At 38.3% G+C, this 20800-nt stretch overlaps 1 protein-coding gene across 2 annotated transcripts in view; it reads right to left on the bottom strand.

Moving 5' to 3' along the window:
- The window catches only part of LOC150078577 (uncharacterized), a 394647-nt gene that overhangs the window by 78711 nt on the left and 295136 nt on the right, over nucleotides 1–20800 (bottom strand). For both annotated transcript variants that reach the window (XM_090385383.1, XM_090385384.1), the window contains one exon: nucleotides 6982–7116. In XM_090385383.1, coding sequence (XP_090241509.1) covers nucleotides 6982–7116 — 135 coding nt within the window. The remainder of the gene's footprint in view (nucleotides 1–6981; nucleotides 7117–20800) is intronic.

Below are 20800 nucleotides of genomic sequence, written 5' to 3' on the forward strand. Positions count from 1 at the left end.
GAACGGACACTGCTCTTCGTGGACTAATGTTATTAGTGCAGTCCCTCAGAGTTCAGTTGTTGGGTTCATTGTTGTTTTCTGTATATATAAATGATATTGATGCTGGTATATCAGGCTTAATGTCCAAGTTTGTAGATGATACGAAGATTGGCAGGGTTGTTAATGACACTAATGACAGTACACTGCTGCAACAGGATCTAGAAAAGTTGAGAGGATGGGCTGAGAGGTGCAAATGAAGTTTAACATTGACAAATGTAAAGCACTACATATGGGAAGCAGTAATCCCAGAGTAACGTATCAACTCTGTGGTACCACACTGACAGTGGTGGAGAACGAAAAGGACCTGGGGGTAATTGTGCAGGCAAATATGAAGTTTTCTGAGCAATGCAGACGGTCTGCAAGAGTAGCTCATGGTGTCTTGTCAATGATATACAGGAATAAGGAGGTGATTATCCCCTTGTATAAGGCAATGGTCCGGCCACACCTTCAGTACTGTATACAGGTCTGGAGGCCACATTTTAAGAAGGATGTAGAGCTGTTGGAACGAGTATAGAGAAGGGCAACAAGATTAATGAATGGAATGAAGGGTTGCTGTTAGGAAGAAAGGCTTCAGTTTTGCAGATTACAGTGTTCGGAGACTAGGTACCTGCGAGGTGATCAGATTGAGGTGTATAAAATACCCCAAGGGGCTCACATCTGGTGGGTATGGGCTTGGCACACCCAGGGTCCTGAGCTTTATATCACCATTCTTCTATTTCGTGGTCATTCTCTTCTACTTGACACTCTTTCTTTCTCTCTCTCTCTCTCAGGGTAATTGGGAAATTTATTTTTTGCCGGTGCAGCAAAGCCTCAGGCTTTCTTGCGCTATGTGGTTAGTAATAATAATAATAAAGCCTTGAATGGTTTGAGCATGCTCAATGCTGATGGGATTCTTCCTTTTGCTCAGAATAATTACCTGAGAGGGCATAAATTCAAACTTAAGAAAGACGGATATATGTGCGGAAGTTTGTCTTTAGCCAACGAGTGGTTAATTCGTGGAACAGACTTCCATTCCTTTGTTGTGGAAGTTGATAGCCTAAATAAATTTAAGGCTGAGCTCAACAGGTATTTGGAACGAACACGAATGGAGGGGTGAAATCGGAGCTTGTTTTATTTTTGGCTGATGCTGCATAAGCTTGCTTTCTTGCATCGTATACCTCTGGTAATGCTTATGGGATTCTTTTGCTTGTTTAGAATAATCACCTGAGGGCATAAATTCAAATTGAGGAAAGACAGCTGCAGGATAGATGTACGGAAGTTTGCCTTTAGCCAGCAAGTGGCGGATTGCTGGAACAAACTCTTCCATCTGTCATTGTAGAAATTGACAGCTTAATAAGATTCCTGGACAACATTTGGAGCGAGTGAATGGCTGAAATGAGAAAAGGGTGTTTTTTTTTAAATATTAGATATATAGATAATTTAGGAGATATATAGAAGCTATTGTAAGAGTGATACCCATTACAATGCAACTGCCACTACTTCAAAATGTTTCTGAAGAGAAATATGTTCGGATGGAATGTTGTTTCTGACAATAATCGCCACCCCTCCATGAGCTGGAATGTCAATACTCCTATCATGTCTGAAGATAGTATAATTTTTCAGTGTAGGAGACACTCGTGAATTTAAAAGTTTCCTGTAAGGCTATGCCAGCAGGTTCGTACCGATAGATAAGATCCTGGAAATCATTTTTTGTATTACGAAAGGCTCTACAATTCCATTGAAGAAACTTTTCCATTATGTGGTCTTATGGGTTGTTTTTGGATCTGACAGTTTTTTAGTTGCAGCTTGTTTGTATTGATATATTTTTGTTTTGTCTTTCTTAGCAAAAATGGGACGGATCTCGTCCATCTCATCGGCTGCATGTAGTTCTAATATGCCATCATCTGAATCATGCTGTTGATCAATGTCCATTCCGGTGGAGAGTGATAATTGTGGTTTCATAGTTTCTGTCACTTTTGGTTTTATTGTTGAGGAAAGCTCGCTTGGTATGGTAATTGGAGTATTACTAGCTTGTTTGTTGCTTGTTGCGAGGGAGACTGTTTCGAATTAGAGAGTAATGAACGTGCCCAATTAGCAATAGACACATTCGGATGAACTGATACCTCAGTTTGAATCCCCCACTGACTGGAAATGTTGAGCGGCTGTAGCATATGTACGCTTTATCTCTGTTTTCATTATTTGTTTTCTCACCTCTGGGTATGTCACTTTGTTTTCTACTTTATATTTTTGAATTTTTTTCCCTTGCTTCCATAGTTCACATATTTTTGAGAAAGCTGGGTGGTTACCGTTACAATTTGGGCAATACGGAGTGCTAATGGAGCAATCAGATTGATTATGCTCTTTTGACCCACATTTGGGGCATATTGCCTCACCTCAATATGTAGTCTGGGAGTGTCTGTACTTTTGGCATTTGTAGCACCTGATGTGATTTGGGATATATGGTCAGACACAGCAATGCAGATAGCTTGCTTTCACAGATGTTGGTAAGCTAGGAGTGTTAAAAGGGAGAATTATGCTCCTTGTTGGAACAAGATTATCATCTTTTTGAGTCATAATTCTCCCTGCATGGATGACCTTTTGTTCTTGAAGCTCTTGACAATTTCCTCCTCTGATAGTTAATAAATCCCATTCTATCATTACTCCCTTAGAGGAGTTTAGGGTGGCATGGGGAGTAACTTTTATTGATTGTCCTGCAAATGTTGTGAGCTTTAATAGTTTCGCAGAATGTTGAGGTTGGATAGTCTCAACCAAAAGATCACCAGATTGGAGTGCCTAACTGTTTTAGGTGAATCTGCTGCAATCTCAATGCACTTTTGCACAAGGAATGGTGATAATTTACTCATAGGCTGCTCTGATAGTGAATGTAATATGAGGAAAGCTGGTATCAACCTCTTGAGGGGTTGTCTCTATTCTTGAGCACGATGGCTCTAAAGGTGGAAATATTTTGTTATCCATATTTGCTCCTTTCAGCCCTGGGAGAGTGGATTTCCTCTCCCAGGTTACCAGCCCCGCCACAGGGAGGCAGGAGCAGTGCCGCTAGAGTGACGAAGCAGTATGTAAGTTTAAAGGAAAAAAGAAAGGTGATTTTCTTTTCTGAAACTAACTTACAATTCGTAAGACTAAGTTATTTATTAAATAAGGAGTAAAAAACTTTTAAACTAAAGAAGAACTGTGGCTTGGAGTAAGTAAACACTCTATGAATCAATCGGAAAATTGCTTGATCACTATAACGCTTGGCACCTGGGGCCACAAACACCGGTATGCTCTGCATTATAACAGCTATCACCTGTTCACCTACAAAAGATTGATTTTCTTTAATCAATTTCTCGATGCTTATAAATATTCAACAGGAGATTCTTAAACAGGGGTTACCCACTTGCTACAATAGACAGAATTAGGGTACAAGTTAAGGATAGAATCCAAAAAATACACCAACCAACAATAGTAATATAAAAAATACTTTATTTCTGTCTCGTATATTGAACAGTGGCACAAACAACTTAACAGATTCTTTAAAGATACCAGATTTAAAACTGTAGCCAGGCCAACAATCACTCAGTCCTTTCCTCGTTTGCAACACAAATAAATGACCTAGTATGCAACATTTATTGTGGTGATTGCGACTCATCTTATCAGGATTCTGCGTGGGTTCCTCTGAATTTTCTTGTTAATCAACACGTGGCCTCAGTTCATTCTCCTCATTCAGCAGCGTTAGAATTAGCCTTTCGCGATGTTAATGAAAAACATACATTTTTATTCAATGAGGCCAAAATACTTAGTGTCCAACGTAATTATACGAAACTATCAACTGCAGAAACCGTTGAAATTAAATTACATGAGAATTCCGTTAATGTTCACCGGCCATATCTAATCTACGACTCGTGGTCCTTTCCACACATGCGCAAAGACAAATAATCCCTATTTAAGTTCCATTCTCATCACTATTTGGTCATTTTCATTCCTGTGATCAAGACATATGGTCGAAAAGCATTGTCAGCTTCAGGTAGGAAAATCGTTTTTCAATTTTTTTTTGTTAAATTAATTTTTGACTGCGTTAAATAGATTTTTAATTGTGTTCATTTGATTTTTAATTATTGTTAATTATTTCTTACTGTAATGTAAGATTTTTGATTTTTTAATTGTTTTCGTTTTAAAAGAAGAGTATCATATTGAGAATTATAGCTCTGGTTCATACTATCAAATTAATCATTCTTGTACTACATTTAAAGCATTCCATAATCAGACACACATTTCCAGAACAAATTTACTCAAATTTCCATCTTCAGCCTCCAGTACCTCAAGAATCATTAAATGAACTTCATATTTAGTTCTCATAATTGTGAGCTTCACACTATATGTATTAATGGAAATCAAACTCTAATCTTTCAACTGTACTGTCTCCATTTTTTTTTTATTCCCTACAACTTATTCTCTAATATGCAGCTGATAGCACTGACTTGGTTAAATTCTTATTCTCTACCCTTATCAAAATATGCAAGCACAAAAGCATGTGTGTAACACTGTGGCAACAATGACAACCTTTGGTACTTAATAAGAATAAAGCAATCCATGATACAATAGTATGTTATGTTATGTTGTTATTTGGTTTTTAGGAGCATTAGCAACTAAGGCCATATTGCTCCGGAGATATGCAGTGGTCATTTCCTGACCTTTCCACATCCTCTGTATTTGGTGGTCACAGGCTCGAACCCCGATCTGATCAAGAAGCATGTGCTACGCACTGCTGCTTCTGCCCACCTGGCTACGGAGGCGCCACATAATAGTATGTAATCTTAGTTTGGTATAGTATCTACTTTCTTGCAATCAAAATTTAAAAATAACAAACCTATAAACATAAAGCATACTATATTTAAACCTTATTATTTATGAAATGGAATATGATATATAAATAAATGCAATGTATTCATACATTAATTTTTTTTTTTTGGTTTCCTGTAATGAACGTGCGCTTTGTTAACAGACTATCAACTGTTCATTATGCATCAGTCCCTGAAGTGAAGTCACTAAAAATGCCCCATACAGATTTGTAGTAGTAGTAGTAGTAGTAGTAGTAGTAGTAGTGGCACTTGATGCAAGAAAGCAGTGTAGGAGCTTATGCAGCATCAGCCAAAAAAAAAAAAAAAAAAATCACACCATACCCTCCAATTGCCTGTCCAGTTCCTCCTTAAATTTATTTAACCTATCAACTTCCACAACGACAGATGGAAGTTTGTTCCAGCAATTAACCACCCGCTGGCTAAAGGCAAATTTCCGCATATCTATTCTACATCTATCCTTTCTTAATTTGAACTTATGTCCCCGTAGGTTCGTATTCTGAACAAGTGGGAGGATCCCATCAGAATTCAGCGTGCTCAACCCATTCAAGGCCTTATAGACCTCAATCAGATCACCGCGCAGGTGCCTAGTCTCCAGCCACTGCAATTTGCAGAACTTAAGCCTCTCTTGGTAAGAGGATCCCTTCATTCCCCTCACCAATCGTGTTGCTCTTCTCTGTACACGCTCAAGCAAATCTACATCCTTCCTAAAATGAGGCCTCCAGACCTGTACGCAGTACTCAAGGCGTGGCCTGACCATTGCCTTATACAGAGGGACAATCACCTCCTTTTCCCTGCTAGCAAAATTCCTATATATCATTGACAAAACCCCATGACCTGCCCTAGCAGCCTGTCTACATTGCTCAGAAAACTTCATATCTGACTGCACAATTACTCCCAGGTCTTTTTCATTTTCTACCACCTTAAGTGTAGTACCACACAGTTGGTACGTTTCTCTGGGGTTACTTCTACCCATATGCAGTACTTTGCATTTGTCAAGGTTAAACTTCAGTTGCCACTTCTTAGCCCATCTGCCCAAATTATCTAGATCCTGTTGCAGTAGCACACTGCCATTATTGTCATTGTAGATATGCTACCTGCTGTGTGCAAATTCTCAGATTGCAGGGGCATTGAAAAACATGGACAGCCCTCCACCAAATCATTTTAATTGTTTCAGTAAATTTTCCTTAGATTGAAAATTATATAAATTCATTTTTATTTCAGTTTTACAAGTTAAAAAAAGGAATGATATTTGAAAATTTATTACGTTATATTTAATATTTGTTAAAGAATAAGATAAGTTTACCTCAAAACCTATAAACATAAAGCATTAAGCATACTATATTTAAACATTGTTATTTATCAAATGGAAGATGATACATAAATAAATGCAATATATTCATACATTCATGTTTTTTTTTTTTTTTTTTTTTGTCTATTGTAATGAATGTGTGCTTTGTTAACAAGCTATCAACTGTTCATTTGCATTAGTCCATGAAGTGCAGTCATTAAAAATTGCCCATACAGAGTTGTAGATATGCTACCTGCCGTGTTCAAATTCTCAGATTGCAGGGGCACTGTTAAAACATGGACAGAACTCCACCAAATCATTTTAATTTCGGTTTTACAAGTTATAAAAGGAATGATATTTGAAATTTTATTACATTATATTTAATGTTTGTAAAAGAATAAGATAAGTTTACCTCAATATGATACATAGAATACTTCCGTATGACACTCTCCAGAAATTAAAATGAATATAACATTTCATTATATTCGTTTTGCAATAAAAATTGCAAATTGTTTTGCAAAGTTTACATTAACTTCTTTTAGTTAATTTTTAACTGTGTTCAGTTGACTTTTTTTTAAATTGTATTCAGTTGAGTTTTTTCTTAATTGTTTTCAATTTAATTTTTTACTGTAATGTTATAGTCATTTTAATTTCTGGAGAGTATCATATGGAAATATTCTACGTATCATATTGAGGTAAACTTCTCTTATTCTTTTACAAATATTGAGATCAATGTAGAACTTATTGAGCATCACAGTTCTGGTTTATACTATCAAAGTTATATTTAATGGAATTAAATCAGAAATGTCTGCTCACCTCTGCTAATCTTTCCGATTTGTGATTTGTATGTAGTTCAGTAGATGATGACGGCAAATCAGGAATGTGAGACCTGTGATGATCAATTAGACCACTGTAATCAAGCTTGTCGAAATTTGTTTTCCATACCATCACCTATGTGCAAAGAAAACGAAGTATGAAGCCAAAATAGAGAAAAATCAGATTTTACAAAAAAAAAAAAAAAAAAAAATCCAACAAGTACAGGGTAGCAGAAACAGTATTAGAAATGGAAAAAATAATATATAATATCAGAATTTAAAGAAAAACAAAACATGTCATTTGCCAATTTTTTCCAATATATGCAATCCTTTAAATTTATTCAAACAACCATTTTCACAATACCAGATGGATATTAATTATTTTATTAATGGCTACTGCTCTTATTAGACTAATGTTATTAGTGAGGTCCCTCAGGGTTCATACCGAGCCCTTTATAATTTTCAATATTTAATAATGATACTGATGAAGGTATAATCAAGCATTTTGTAATACTAGTAGTAGTGGCATGTGATGCAAGAAAGCAAGTGTATGAGCTTATGCAGCGTCAGCCAAAAAAAAAAAAAAAAAAAAAAAAAACACACCATTCCCTCCAAATGCCTGTCCAGTTCCTCCTTAAATTTCTTCAACCTATCAACTTCCACAACGACAGATGGAAGTTTGTTCCAGCAAATAAACACCGGCTGGCTAAAGGCAAATTTCCGCACATCTATTCTACATCTGTCTTTTCTTAATTTGAATTTATGCCCTCTTAGGTTCGTAATCTGAACAAGTGGAAGGATCCCATCAGAATTCAGCGTGCTCAACCCATTCAAGGCCTTATACACCTCAATCAGATCACTGCGCAGGTGCCTAGTTTCCAGCCACTGCAATTTGCAGTGGCAGGTGTCTAGTCTCCAGCCACTGCAATTTGCAGAACTTAAGCCTCTCTTGGTAAGAGGATCCCTTCATTCCCCTCACCAATCTTGTTGCCCTTCTCTGTACACGCTCAAGTAAATCTACATGCTTCCTAAAATGAGGCCTCCAGACCTGTACGCAGTACTCAAAGCGTGGCCTGACCATTGCCTTATACAGAGGGACAATCACCTCCTTCTCCCTGCTAGCAAAATTCCTATATATCATTGACAAAACCCCATGACCTGCCCTGGCAGCCTGTCTGCATTGCTCAGAAAACTTCATATCTGACTGCACAATTACTCCCAGATCTTTTTCATTTTCTACCACCTTAAATGTAGTACCACACAGTTGGTACGTTTCTCTGGGGTTACTTCTACCCATAGGCAGTACTTTGCATTTGTGAAGGTTAAACTTCAGTTGCCACTTCTTAGTCCATCTGCCCAAAATTATCTAGATCCTGTTGCAGTAGCACACTGCCATTACTGCCATTAACAACCCTGCCAACCTTTGTATCATCTGCAAACTTCGACATTAAGCCTGATATACCTTCATCAATATCATTGATAAATACACAAAACAACAGTGGACCTAACACCGAACCCTGTGGGACTCCACCAATAACATTAGTCCAAGAAGAGCAGCACCCATTGATTACCACCCTCTGTCTTCTTCCATTTAACCATCCTTTTATCCATTGTAGCAACTTACCCTTAATACCATTCTGCTCCAATTTGTACAATAGTCTTCCATGCGCAACAGTGACAAAAGGTTTCCTGAAATCCAAATATATGATATCAAAATTATTTTTTGCATCCAGTTCCTTTGTAACCACATCATAATATCCTATCAAATTTGTCAGACAAGACTTTCCCTTAACAAACCCATGCTGTGTCTGAATTATTGCTGCAGTCTTGTCTAGATGATCCTGCAATGCATCTTTAACCAGTGACTCCATTATTTTACCCGGAACAGAAGTTAAACTAACTGGTCTGTAATTACTCGTGTCACCCTTCTATCCCCCTTTGTGAATTGGGGATACATTTGTACATCCCCAGTCTGCGGGAAATTCCCCTGGTCCAAGGATGCTCTCATAATTATGGCCAAGGGTTTGCTTAGTTGCTTTGCCGCCTCCTTTAATATAACTGGATAGATCCCATCCACCACAGGTGCTTTTCTTATGTTTAACTTCAACAATTTCTCCTCCACTTTGCTTTCAGTTATTACAAAATCATTAAGTATCCTGCTACAATTTGATAACCTTCTGCCATTTTCAAACCTTAATAATTCCTCATGTGTGAATGTAGATGCAAAATACTCATTCAGTTTGTTTGCTATCTGAGCAGGATCATCAACAGTCGAACCATCGATGTCAAGTGGACCAATCAGATTCATCCCCTTCCTTTTAGAGTTTATATAAGAATTTATATAAGTAAAGAAATCCTTGCTGTTTTTCTTAGCATCTTTTGCCAAGGATTTCTCGTAATCTGCCTAACCTCCTTTGTGACCTGATTACAGACTAGCTTATATCTGCCATAGGCTTCTGAGTCGCTTGATAATTTATATGCATCCCATGCATTTACGAGTCTCATTTAGTTCATTTGATAACCGTTTAGGCCTAAACCTTGAACAGTATTTCTTAATAGGTATGAAACTTTTAGTAGCATCTATGATTAATTCCTTGAATGCTGCCCACTAAGAATTTACTGGTGGAACATCGTCAGTTTATCCCACTGTACAGAATTTAAAAACTGTCGGAACCACTGTACTCAACTTGTCCAGGTTAACAGATGGTATAAAGATTGGCTGGGTGATTTATAACAGTAATCAGGGTATGCTACTGCAATAAGATAATTGGAAAAATTAGGCTGAGGAGTGAGAAGTGGAAATTCAATTTTAATACTGACAAAATTGAAAGGTATCGCACATAGGTAACAGGATTAATCATAGAATAACATACCATGTGCTTCCACACTCAGGATAGTGGACACGAAAAAAAAAAAAGACTTGGGGGTAATTGTACAAGGTATGTTTGTGTCAAACGGTACCTGGGATTTCTCCCAACACCGCAATTGTACAGTCAGACATGAAGTTCTGTAACCAGTGCAGACAACACTGCTAGAACAGTTCATGGAGTTTTGTCAACAAACAGAAATCTGATTAGCAGGGATATGGAGGTGGTTATCCCACTGTACATTTCTGGTCTTGGATCTGGGCCCAATGGAAAGCCGAGCCTTCGCAAACGACTTGATTCTCCTTGTTAAAAACGGAAACACAAGAGTAGTTGTAGAGCAAAGATCGAATGCCGCCCTCATGCAACTGCAGGAGTGGACATAAATGTGCATGCTGAGGAAAAGAGAGTGAATGAGAATTTTGGTAAAAAGTCCTTGAGACTGTCACAGACATTCTTTCAGATATGCCAGACAAGGTGTACTTGCTATCTGGGAGTCAAACGCTGATGGAACCGATATTCGGGTGAAACTCAAGTCAAGTGGACCGAATTTTAGTATTAGTATTGGCCGAATGGTGCAAGAAAGCCTATGGCTTATACTGCACCAGCAAAAAAAAAAAAAAAATAAAAATAAAAAAAAATAAAATAATAAATAATAATAATTAATAAAAAGAAAGGAAATTAAACCTATCATCCTATGCGCTTCCCTTACCCGAAAGTACTATCCAGATGACCTTTGAATTTCCCCAAACTGTCGGCTTCCACCACGCATGAAGGCAACTTATTCCAGTAATTTATAACTCGCTGGCTACAATAAAACTTTCTGCAGTCCAATCTATACATTTCCCCCCGTAACTTGAATTTATGTCCCATAGTTCTAGCATCATTTATAATCTTGAAAATTTCATCCTCATTCATTTTACTGATGCCTTTCAGAGCCTTAAACACCTCAATCAAATCTCTACAATTTACAATTACTAATGAAATTGCACAGATTGTTCATTTACCTACAAGAATACTGGACTTTTGATCTTTTTCTCACAAACAACCCTTCTAAGTAAACGGTCAAAGTGAGAGGTCCTTTAGGCACCTCAGATCACAACTTGGTGATTGTCTCTTCTCCAATGGAGCCTTTATCTCATGGCTATTCCCAACCTCAAATTATTTGGCATTACAAGAATGCAAAATGGGATGACCTGCGAGATTCTTGCAGGAATGGAATCCTTTAACCCACACTACACTTTAAAATCTCGTCCTTTATCTAAATCCTGGTTTTCTAATAAATGTGCTAGGGCTGTTCAAGAGAAGAATGTTGCATATCGTGATTGGCTTGTTTCTAATTCTTCAGTTTCATTTTCTGCCCTATACCAAAGCTCGCAATGATTGTAAAGCAGTTATTAATCAGTCCAGAATAGAGTTCGAACAGGCTAAGAGTAGAAACTTGATTCTGGTCTTTAATGGTAGCCGAGCATTCTGATCTCTTGCCAGAGCTATTGGTCGCAACTTTTGCCCATCTCTGTCAAAACCAGATGGTTCTGTTGTCACTTCAGCCAAGGATAAAGCTGACCTGTAGCATCCCATTTTTCTTGCAACTCGTGAATTAATGATTTTGGTAAAACACCTCCCACCATTCACAACACACTACATTCAATGCCTCCTGTGGTCTTACGTCAAAAGGATGTCAGAAGGATTTTGACAAACCTTGATCCTAAGAAAGCTCCAGGCCTCGATGGTATTGACACTTTCACTTTCTTATTCCAAAGGTGTTTTTCCTTCTGCTTGGAAATTTGGTGTTATCCAGCCAGTTCCTAAAATGGGTGACAAATCCCTCTCATCCAATTATCATCCAATTGCAATTACGTCTACTCTTTCTAAAGTAATAGAGAACTCAATTAACCGCCAACTCTTAAACTACCTAGAAACGATTGCCAGTATGGATTCCGTCGTGTCGATCCACTGGTGATATTCAGACCTATGTTACCCATTTATGGACTAATTCAATGGAATGGTTTGGTGAAACACAAGCAGTTGATCTTGACATCTCAAAAGCTTTCGATCGTGTTTGTCCTAAAGGCCTTCTAAACAAGGTTTGCCAACTGTTTTTTGTAATTGGTTATCCAGTTTTCTCTCTGATGACTCACTGAGAGTGATGGTAGATGGTACTCTGTCTTCTAACTTTTCCACTAATGCCGGTGTCCCCCAAGGTTCAGTTCTTTCCCCCACTCTTTTCCTCTTGTATATTAATGACCTTCTTCCATTGACAGGAAATCATCCTATCCATAGTTTTGCCAATGATAGCACATTACATTTCACTTTCCATTTTGAGAAACCTTGCCCTGCTCAATCAGCTTCAACTTCTTGAAAATCCGCTACCAATTCCTTAACTGCCAATCTCCAGGTAATTATTCAGTGGGGTAAAGACAAATTAGTTGATTTCAATCCTCCTAAAACTCAGTCTTATCTTATATCTCGCAAAAGGATTCTTCTGCTCTAATGCTTATCTTTGGTGACACTCTGATTTCTAGGCAAAATGATATATCTCTTTTTGGGATTAACCTGACTTCTAATCTCTCTTAGCACAAGCACATTACAAATATTGCTTCCTCTGCATCTAAAAAACTTGGTCTTCTCTTTCGCTATCGGCATTACTTTTCTACTAAACAGCTGTTTACTCTGTACAAATTGCAAATCCGGCCTACCATATAATATTGTTTCAACAACTGGAGTGGTGCCCCGAAAACCTCTCTTACGCTTCTTGTTTCTGTTCAGAAGAGAGCAGTTAGGTTAATTAATGATTCATCCCTAAGAGAGCCTCTCCACACACCGTCTCATAGACGTACTGTTTCTGCTGCATGCTCTTCTACAGATATTTCCATGGGCACTGTTCTTCTGAATTGGCTTCTGTAATTGCTGCTCTCTCTTTCAAAACAGTCCGAACAAGTGCCACCACCAGAAATTTACTCTCCAACTTCACTCTCACAGAACCAACTTTTCATCTTCTTTGTTTATTCATTCAACTGCCGTTCTCATGAACAACTTTCCTTCATACATTTTTCCTGAAAATTACAGTCTACAGAAGTTCAAGTCCAATGTGAACATTAGCATTAGTAGAGGCATATGATGCAAGAAAGCAAGCTTATGCAGCATCAGCCAAAAAAAAAAAAAAAAAAAAAAAAAACCCCACTCCCATTTTCCCTCTCCATTCGTTTAAAATACCTGTTCAGCTGAGCCTTAAATTTATTTAGGCTATCAACTTCCACAACAAGGGATGGAAGTCTGTTCCACCAACCAACTACCCACTGGCTAAAGGCAAATTTCCGCACATCTATCCTACATCTGTCTTTAGTCAATTTGAATTTACGCCCTCTCAGGTGATTATTCTGAGCAAGAGGAAGAATTACATCGGCATTGAGCATGCTCACACTCAATTTAGGCTTTATACACCTCTATCAGATCACCTCGCCGGTGCCTAGTCTCCAGACTGTAATTTGCAAAATTTAAGCCTTTCTTCATAAGAGCAACCCTTTGTTCCATTAACTAATCCTGTTGCCCTTCTCTCTACTCGTTCCAGCAGCTCTACATCCTTTTTGAAATGAGGCCTTCAGACCTGTATAAAGTACTCAAGGTGTGACCTGACCATTGCCTCATACAAGGGAATAATCACCTCCTTATCCCTGCTAGAAAAATTCCTGAATTATCATTGACAAGACACCATGAGCTACTCTTGCAGACAGTCTGCACTGCTCAGAGAACGTCATATCTACCTGCACAATTACCCCCAGGTGCTTTTCATTCTCTACCACTGTCAGTGTAGTACCACAGAGTTGATATGTTGCTCTGGGGTTACTGTTTTCCCTATGTAGTACTTTACATTTGTCAATGTTAAACTTCATTTGCCACCTCTCAGCCCATCTGCTCAACCTTTCCAGATCCTGTTGCAGCAGCATAGTGTCCTTAACAACCCTGCCAACCTTTGTATCATGTGCAAACTTGGACATTAAGCTTGATACCATCATTAATATCATTTATAAATACAGAAAACAACAATGGCCCAACACTGAACCCTGAGAGACTCCACTAATATCATTAGTCCACGATGAGCAGTGTCCATTGATTACCACTCACTGTGTTCTTCCCCTTAACCATCACTTTATCCATAGCAGCAATTTGTCTCTAATGCCACACTGCTCCAATTTGTGCAGCAGTCTTCCATGTGCAACAGTATCAAAAGCCTTTCTAAGATCCAAATATATAATATCAAAGTTATTCCCTGCATCCAGTTCTTTGTGACTGCATCATAGTATCCAATCAAATTGGTCAGGCAAGACTTCCGCTTAACAAAACCATGCTGTGTCCGAGCCTATAACTGAAGTCTTCTCTAGATGATCCTGCAGTGCTTCTTCTTTTACATAAGTTGAACTCATGGGTCTATAATTACTTGTGTCAGCCTTTGATCCTCTGTGAATTGAGGTCACATTTGCACATCTCCAGTCTATGGGTACCTCCCCTGAGTCCAAAGAAGCTCTCATAATTATGGCTAAGGGTTCGCTTACTTCCTTTGCTGCCTCCTTTAATATAACTGGTTAGATCTCGTCCACCCTGGTTGCCTTTTTTATGTTTATCCTCAACAATTTCTCCTCAACTTTCCTCTCAGTTATTACAAAATCATCTAGCTCACTGCGAGAGTTAACTTCACCTCTGGCATTCCCCTTCCTGAATAACTCCTCATGTGTGTATGTAGATGGAAAATACTTGTTTAGTTTGTTAGCCACCTGAGCAGGATCCTCAACTGGGGAACCATCAATATCCAGTGGACCAATCTGATTCATCCCTTTCCTTCTAGAGTTCACATAGGTAAAGAACTCTTTTCTGTTTTTCTTTGCATCCTTTGGCAAAGAAATCCTTGGCAAAGAATCCTTGGTTCTTTGAATGCTTCCCATTTTGAATTTGCTGTTGGTAACATCATCAGTTGGTCCCACTGTATAGAATTTAAATTCTGTGTCAGACCATCGTAGTCGCCTTTACGAAAGCAATAGCCCTTCCCTTTACCTCTAATGGTAGTTACCTCTTTGAGTAAATCCCACTTCAGCACACTGTGATCACTGCCACCTAGTGGTTCATTCATCTGCAGATTCTTAATGCATGAAGAATCACTGCTGATAATCAAATCAAGAGTATTACTCCCTCTAGTTGCCTCCCGAACATGCTGATGTAGACTGACTTCACTTCCTTGGATTTTATGTGTGTAGAAAACAATCATACAATAAATCCACAAAAGCCTTTCTAGTGTATGAGTGACGATCCCACAAATTCCAGTCAATATCTGAGAAATTAAAATCCCCCATTATAAGACTCTCTGATTTACTGGCCCACTCTATTTCCCTGTACAGTTTCTTATTATACTCATCAGAGTCATTAGGCCTATAACACACCCCTACTCTCAATTTTGATCTCCCAATGCTTATGTCACACCAAACTGACTTGACACTGCACTGTCCAGCAATGTTGACTGACTTCACTTCCTTGGATTATATGTGTCTTAACTAATAGCATAACCCCTCCTCCCTTCCTATCCTGTCTATCCTTTCTGTACACATTGTACTCCCCAAATTCCAGTTCTGCATTCCTTATATCTGTGTGACACCACGTCTCTGTTTTCCCAACAATATCTGCCTTTGATGTTTTGAGCAATACCTCAAATTCATCAAATTATTTACCAAACTCCTAGCAATGGTGTACACGCAAGTATACATGCACCTGTTCCTATTCTGAGCTACCCTCACACAACCCATGTGTTTACTTGTACCGCAATGAGTCCGAGCAGTCTCTGAAATATCCTGCATCTTGTTTTCCAGGCTGCTGCTCATTCCGATAGAATCAGTGCAAGAATCACTTTCACCTCTGCCAGTGGCTTAATCTATCTTCTTTCGTCTTCTCAACCTCCAATCCAAGCACGGTACTAAGTACTACAGGTTCTAATACCTTTTGTGTTTAGGGTTTACATAAAAAAAAAAAAAAAAAAAATGAATGATGATATGAATGTAATTGAGAGTGTGAAAACACACTAGTTAAATATATATTCTTACAACAACAATATACCTACTGCACACCTCCCTGGCATGCAAGACATGCAGCCGGTACTGCAGTGCAGAGAGAAAAGAAGCATGGGTGTGAGTGAGGAACAGCACAAATTATAATTCTTAATAAGTTCTATTAGCACTAACCCTTATTCTCGGCTGTTTTTATGTTTTTCACTTTATTTTAGTTAACTTTATTATATATACAATTTAACAAAAAAAAAAAAAAAAAAAAATCACATAATGCGTACAATGTAATAAAAAAGCTAAAAAACCAGAATGGAAGTAGAGTGTGAAAGAGGGTTATGAGTGTATTAAATTGTGTGTCACTTCTGTCCCCTCTCCCCCAAAATGGATGATGGGCAGATAGTCCATTTACAGCCCCCTGCTCATCCAAACAGACACTATGCTGTGGCCAGTTAGCCAGTGTTGTGTGTAATGCAGACAATGGCCAGTAGGACTGAGGGCACTGCGGTTGTGGAGGTGAACAGTGGCATCTGCACGAAGATCCACCTGATTGTAGACAGCAAACAGAAACTGTAGGACAACATTTTGGATTTATACTGCTGCTTACAAAATATACTTCTGGAATTGCAAAAAGGAATGCAGATAATACAAGGTAAGAATCTTTTTATTGATAGCCTTAGTCAGTTTTTGGATTTCGGAGCATTTTTCATCACGGTACAATTGCTATAGCAATTGCTGTAATGAGCATTTAGATTGTTAACTTCAGAGATTAAAAGACTGATTGATGCTACTAGCTTTAAAAGTACTTATAAATATTTATTGAGGCACTTTTCTTTGTTCATAGCAAAAAATGCATATACGATTTTAGACCTCCTCTTCCCTAAATGAAAACTGTCAAGAACTTGGGCTCAAATCACTTAAACTCAATAAATGTTGCATTGCTTGACACATTAGAGTGCCGACTAACTAAATATAATGATGAAACTGAATGTACATGGAATAAATAGCTGAAAACGTAAACAAAATTTCAAAAATAAACAAAGACTAGAAAGAACTACCTGAGGTGGAAATAAATGACCACTAATAACCACCCCAATATAAAGAAAGCGAGGAAGGGGGGAAAAAACCTAGGTATAGCCCAGAAATTGATCAAAGAACTGAAGAAGAGAAAAAAAAACTAGAATACCTAAACAAATTTGACTGATCCGGTTAACACGGTGACTGCCAAGCTAGTTTAAGAAAAAAATTCCCCAGGGGCCAAAAAATATTTAGCAAATAATTTGATTAGTAATTCTAAAATAAATATTGTAATGTCAGTGTTGTTGTTTTTTTGCTTAAAATATATATTAAAAAAAAAACAGAGATTCTTTTTATGTCGCATATATGTGGCCCAGTGGGTTACTTTATTTCTTGAGAAGCTGCGTCGGCCACATACGGGTGACACTATTATGGCAAACATATGAAGGTTGTTTGTGATTAGTTTATTGCATGCACGGTGAGTGCTGCAATAAAACTAATTACAATAAAATAAACTCTCAAATGTTGCAATAAGTTTGTTAGTATTGTTAGAGATTTTGTGAAAACAAGTTCGTTAGCATGCTGTATTATCCATTATACTGTGCTGTGTTTTCTGCAAGTTTGTACAAGTGTGTTGTAAAAAAAAAAAAAAAAAAAAAAATCTAAAAAGGAATCTAAAAATTACTAAAATAAGAGGAACTGAAAGAAATTGCTGGAATTTACGATTAAGCAGAGTCAAACTTCTCCAGAACCGCAGGACCGCTAACAAGTTTTTTCAGAAGTTCAACTTTATCTGTTATGGACAATGTATGGTGTTTACACCATACATTACGTTTTACACCACGAGAGGCACTTCCTTTATGCATTGGAACCGTGGCTGGGGCTAAATTTGAGCAGGTTATAATAATAAATGCAGAAAAACAAGTGGGAATGGCTTCCAGCGTTTACAGTTGCGCCAACAGCTGATGCTGCAACCAATGCCACCAAAAACAGTAGCGGCAGGTCGGTGCCCCGACCCGGGAAATTTTAAATTACGTTCGCGAAATTATGTCCGAATTAGTGGTGAAACTGGATTAGTGATGGTCGATCTGTATCAGATTTAATTTACCAAGCAAGAAACTTTTCTAATATTTTCCACCATTTATTATGTATTTTACACCCCATAAAGGATTATGTGCGTTAAAATGCCCCATGATGCAAAAGGGAGGAGGGAACTGAGATACAAGAGTTTCAATATCACTGTATGTCTTGGTTAGGGGGAAGATATAGAGAGACAATGGTAAGAGCAAAACCAAAGGATATTTGAGCGGCTACTGCTTGAACATTTGTTTGTAGCATTAAAGGTCTGGAAAGGATATTCGAACTAACTACAATTGCAACCCTTCCATGAGCCGAATTAATTACATGAGAAACTCAATCTTTTCTGTAAGTAACAGAAGCAGTTAAGTTAGTTCTTGGAGGCAAAAGGCAACTGGGCTGGGCTATACCGAAGGAGATCCCGAAGGTCTATACCGAAGGTCATCAAGGTTCCTGCAGTATCCTCTACAATTCCACTGAAGGAAACTGGGCATTATTTGGATGTAGTGGGGTCCTTAATTTCTGTCGAGTTTTAGTAGAATCATCGCTTTCTGAGTATTGTGGGTTATTATTAGTATGTGGAAAGTGATTGGTGTATTAATAGCCCTGCTTGTCTTAGATGGTTTGCTAAATAAGGGCATAGCTGCCAAAATTGACCAAGCCCAGTTTGACATTGATGTGTTTGGGGGTAAATGTAACTTCTGTTTAAGTATCAGTCACTGATACTCCTTGCACAGTACTGGTTATTGTAGTTGGCTTTTGAACTACTTGAGCGAAAGTGGGTCATGTGTTAAATTGAGCCTGTACCGAATTTTTGGCATCTTGGTATGTGATGTTTTGTTCGGCTTTGACCCGTTGAATGTTTTTTTTTTCCCCCCAAAGAGGAAAATCTCTGGAATAGGCAGTGTGTTGGCCGTTACAATTCGAGCACTTGTGCTGTTCTGATTTACATTCTGAGTGAATGTGCTTGCGTGAACCGCAATTAGCACAAGAAGCTAAACCTCTGCACAAGTTTGGGAATGCCCAAATTTTTGGCATTTAAAACAGCGTGTTGGATTGGGAATGTACAGTTTTATTTGGCAATGAAGATACCTTGTTTGGAAGGAAGTTGGAAGTTTGGGGCTATTATGTTCTGAGTCGGAACAAGAACATTTATTCTCGTTTGGTATGTATGTGCTTTAAATGCACAATTCCTTGGTCTTGTAATTCACTTTTCAACCCTTCTGAGAGATTTATGAGGTCCCACTAAGCTATCACACCCGTCGAGGTGTTTAGAGTAGCATGAGGGGAAACAGTGATGCATAATCCTCCAAATGATGTTAGGTTTTGGAGCTGTTGGGATAGACTTTCATCTGAGACCTCAACAAGCAGGTTGACAGATCTAAGATGCCAGGTTGTTTTTGGTGATCCTATTAGATTTTCTAGGTGTTTCTGTATTTTAAAAGGTGAGAGACAACCTAGAGACTGTTCTTGAGTAGAGTGTAATAAAAGAAGAATTGGACCTCTTCACTTAATAGTGTCAGTTTTTTGTCTTTTGGCATTGCATGAGTGAGAGTCTTTATCTCATGAGTAGCCATGTTAGGATCCTTAGATCCTGTAGGAGAGATCGTTTTTTTAGCCCTGGAAAGAACTTTTTTTTCCAGGCTACCGGCCCTGCCACGAGGAGGCTTGGTTTGGTTTGGGTTTTATTGGCATATTAGCTACTGAGGCTACAGTGCGCCAAAAACCAGGTCGTAAAAGTACAGAATTAAAATTTTGGTGACCTAAAAAATTAGGTCATTACATCACACTATATATATATTACAATAAAGGCATAAAAAAATCTATAAAATATAACAATAAAAATATAGCAATAAAATGGTAAATTTTAAATACAAGTATAAAGCTTAACTGATTTTAAATAACTAAAAACAGAAGACAAGTGGTCATTGTCAGATAAAAACTGACTGAGTGTATAAGGCTCAGCCAGATGACTAAAAGCTGTAAAATATAAAACACGCTCATGTCTATAACGTGGACACTTAATTAAAATATGATAAATGGTTAAAACGGTGCCACACTTCTCACACATAGGACAGTCATCTGCCCTCACAGAAATGCATGTGTAAGATGACTGTGTCCTATGCGGAGACAAGCTAGAACAACTTCCTCTCTGCGGTTCCTGAGCAGACTAGACTGCCAGTGTTGGATTACAGGCTTTATCTGATAGAGCTTGTTTGTGACTTGCTCATGCCAAGATTGTTGTCCTTGGGAGAGTAATTTAGCATGTATTAGCTGCCTGTAGTCTGTATAGGGCACTAACAGACAGTAAGTGTTGTGGGGTTCTGGTGATCTGGCCACGGCATCTGCCAGTTCATTACCCCCGATCTCAATGTGGCTTAGGATCCAGCAGAAACGGATGTGGAATGAACATTCAAACAGGGAATGTAGTGTCTGCTGAATCTGGGTCCAAATGGATGAGGATTATCCCTCATACCTGTTAAAGCCTGCAGCGTTCTTAGAGAGTCAGTGTACACCATACACCTTTGATACCTATGGGTTTTAATGTGGTCCAAGGCTAACTCTATAGCATACATCTCAGCTGTATATATGCTGCATTCATGGGGAATCTTTCCAGATAGAGAGCGACCTGGAAAGTTAGCAGCAGATCCAACAGATAACACCAACTTCGAGCCATCAGTAAAGACAGGCAAGAAGTCAGAATATTCGGCTTGGTGGGCAGCGTAGAGTTGTTGATAGACAGAAGATGGAGTTACGGACCTAACCCAATTTTTAATGGAAAAGTCACATGATGGTAAGCGAGAATGCCAGAGTGGAA

The sequence above is a fragment of the Mastigoproctus giganteus genome, chromosome 11 (assembly GCF_048544385.1).
Source record: "Mastigoproctus giganteus isolate SK-2022 chromosome 11, ASM4854438v1, whole genome shotgun sequence".
Lineage (NCBI taxonomy): Eukaryota > Metazoa > Arthropoda > Arachnida > Uropygi > Thelyphonidae > Mastigoproctus > Mastigoproctus giganteus.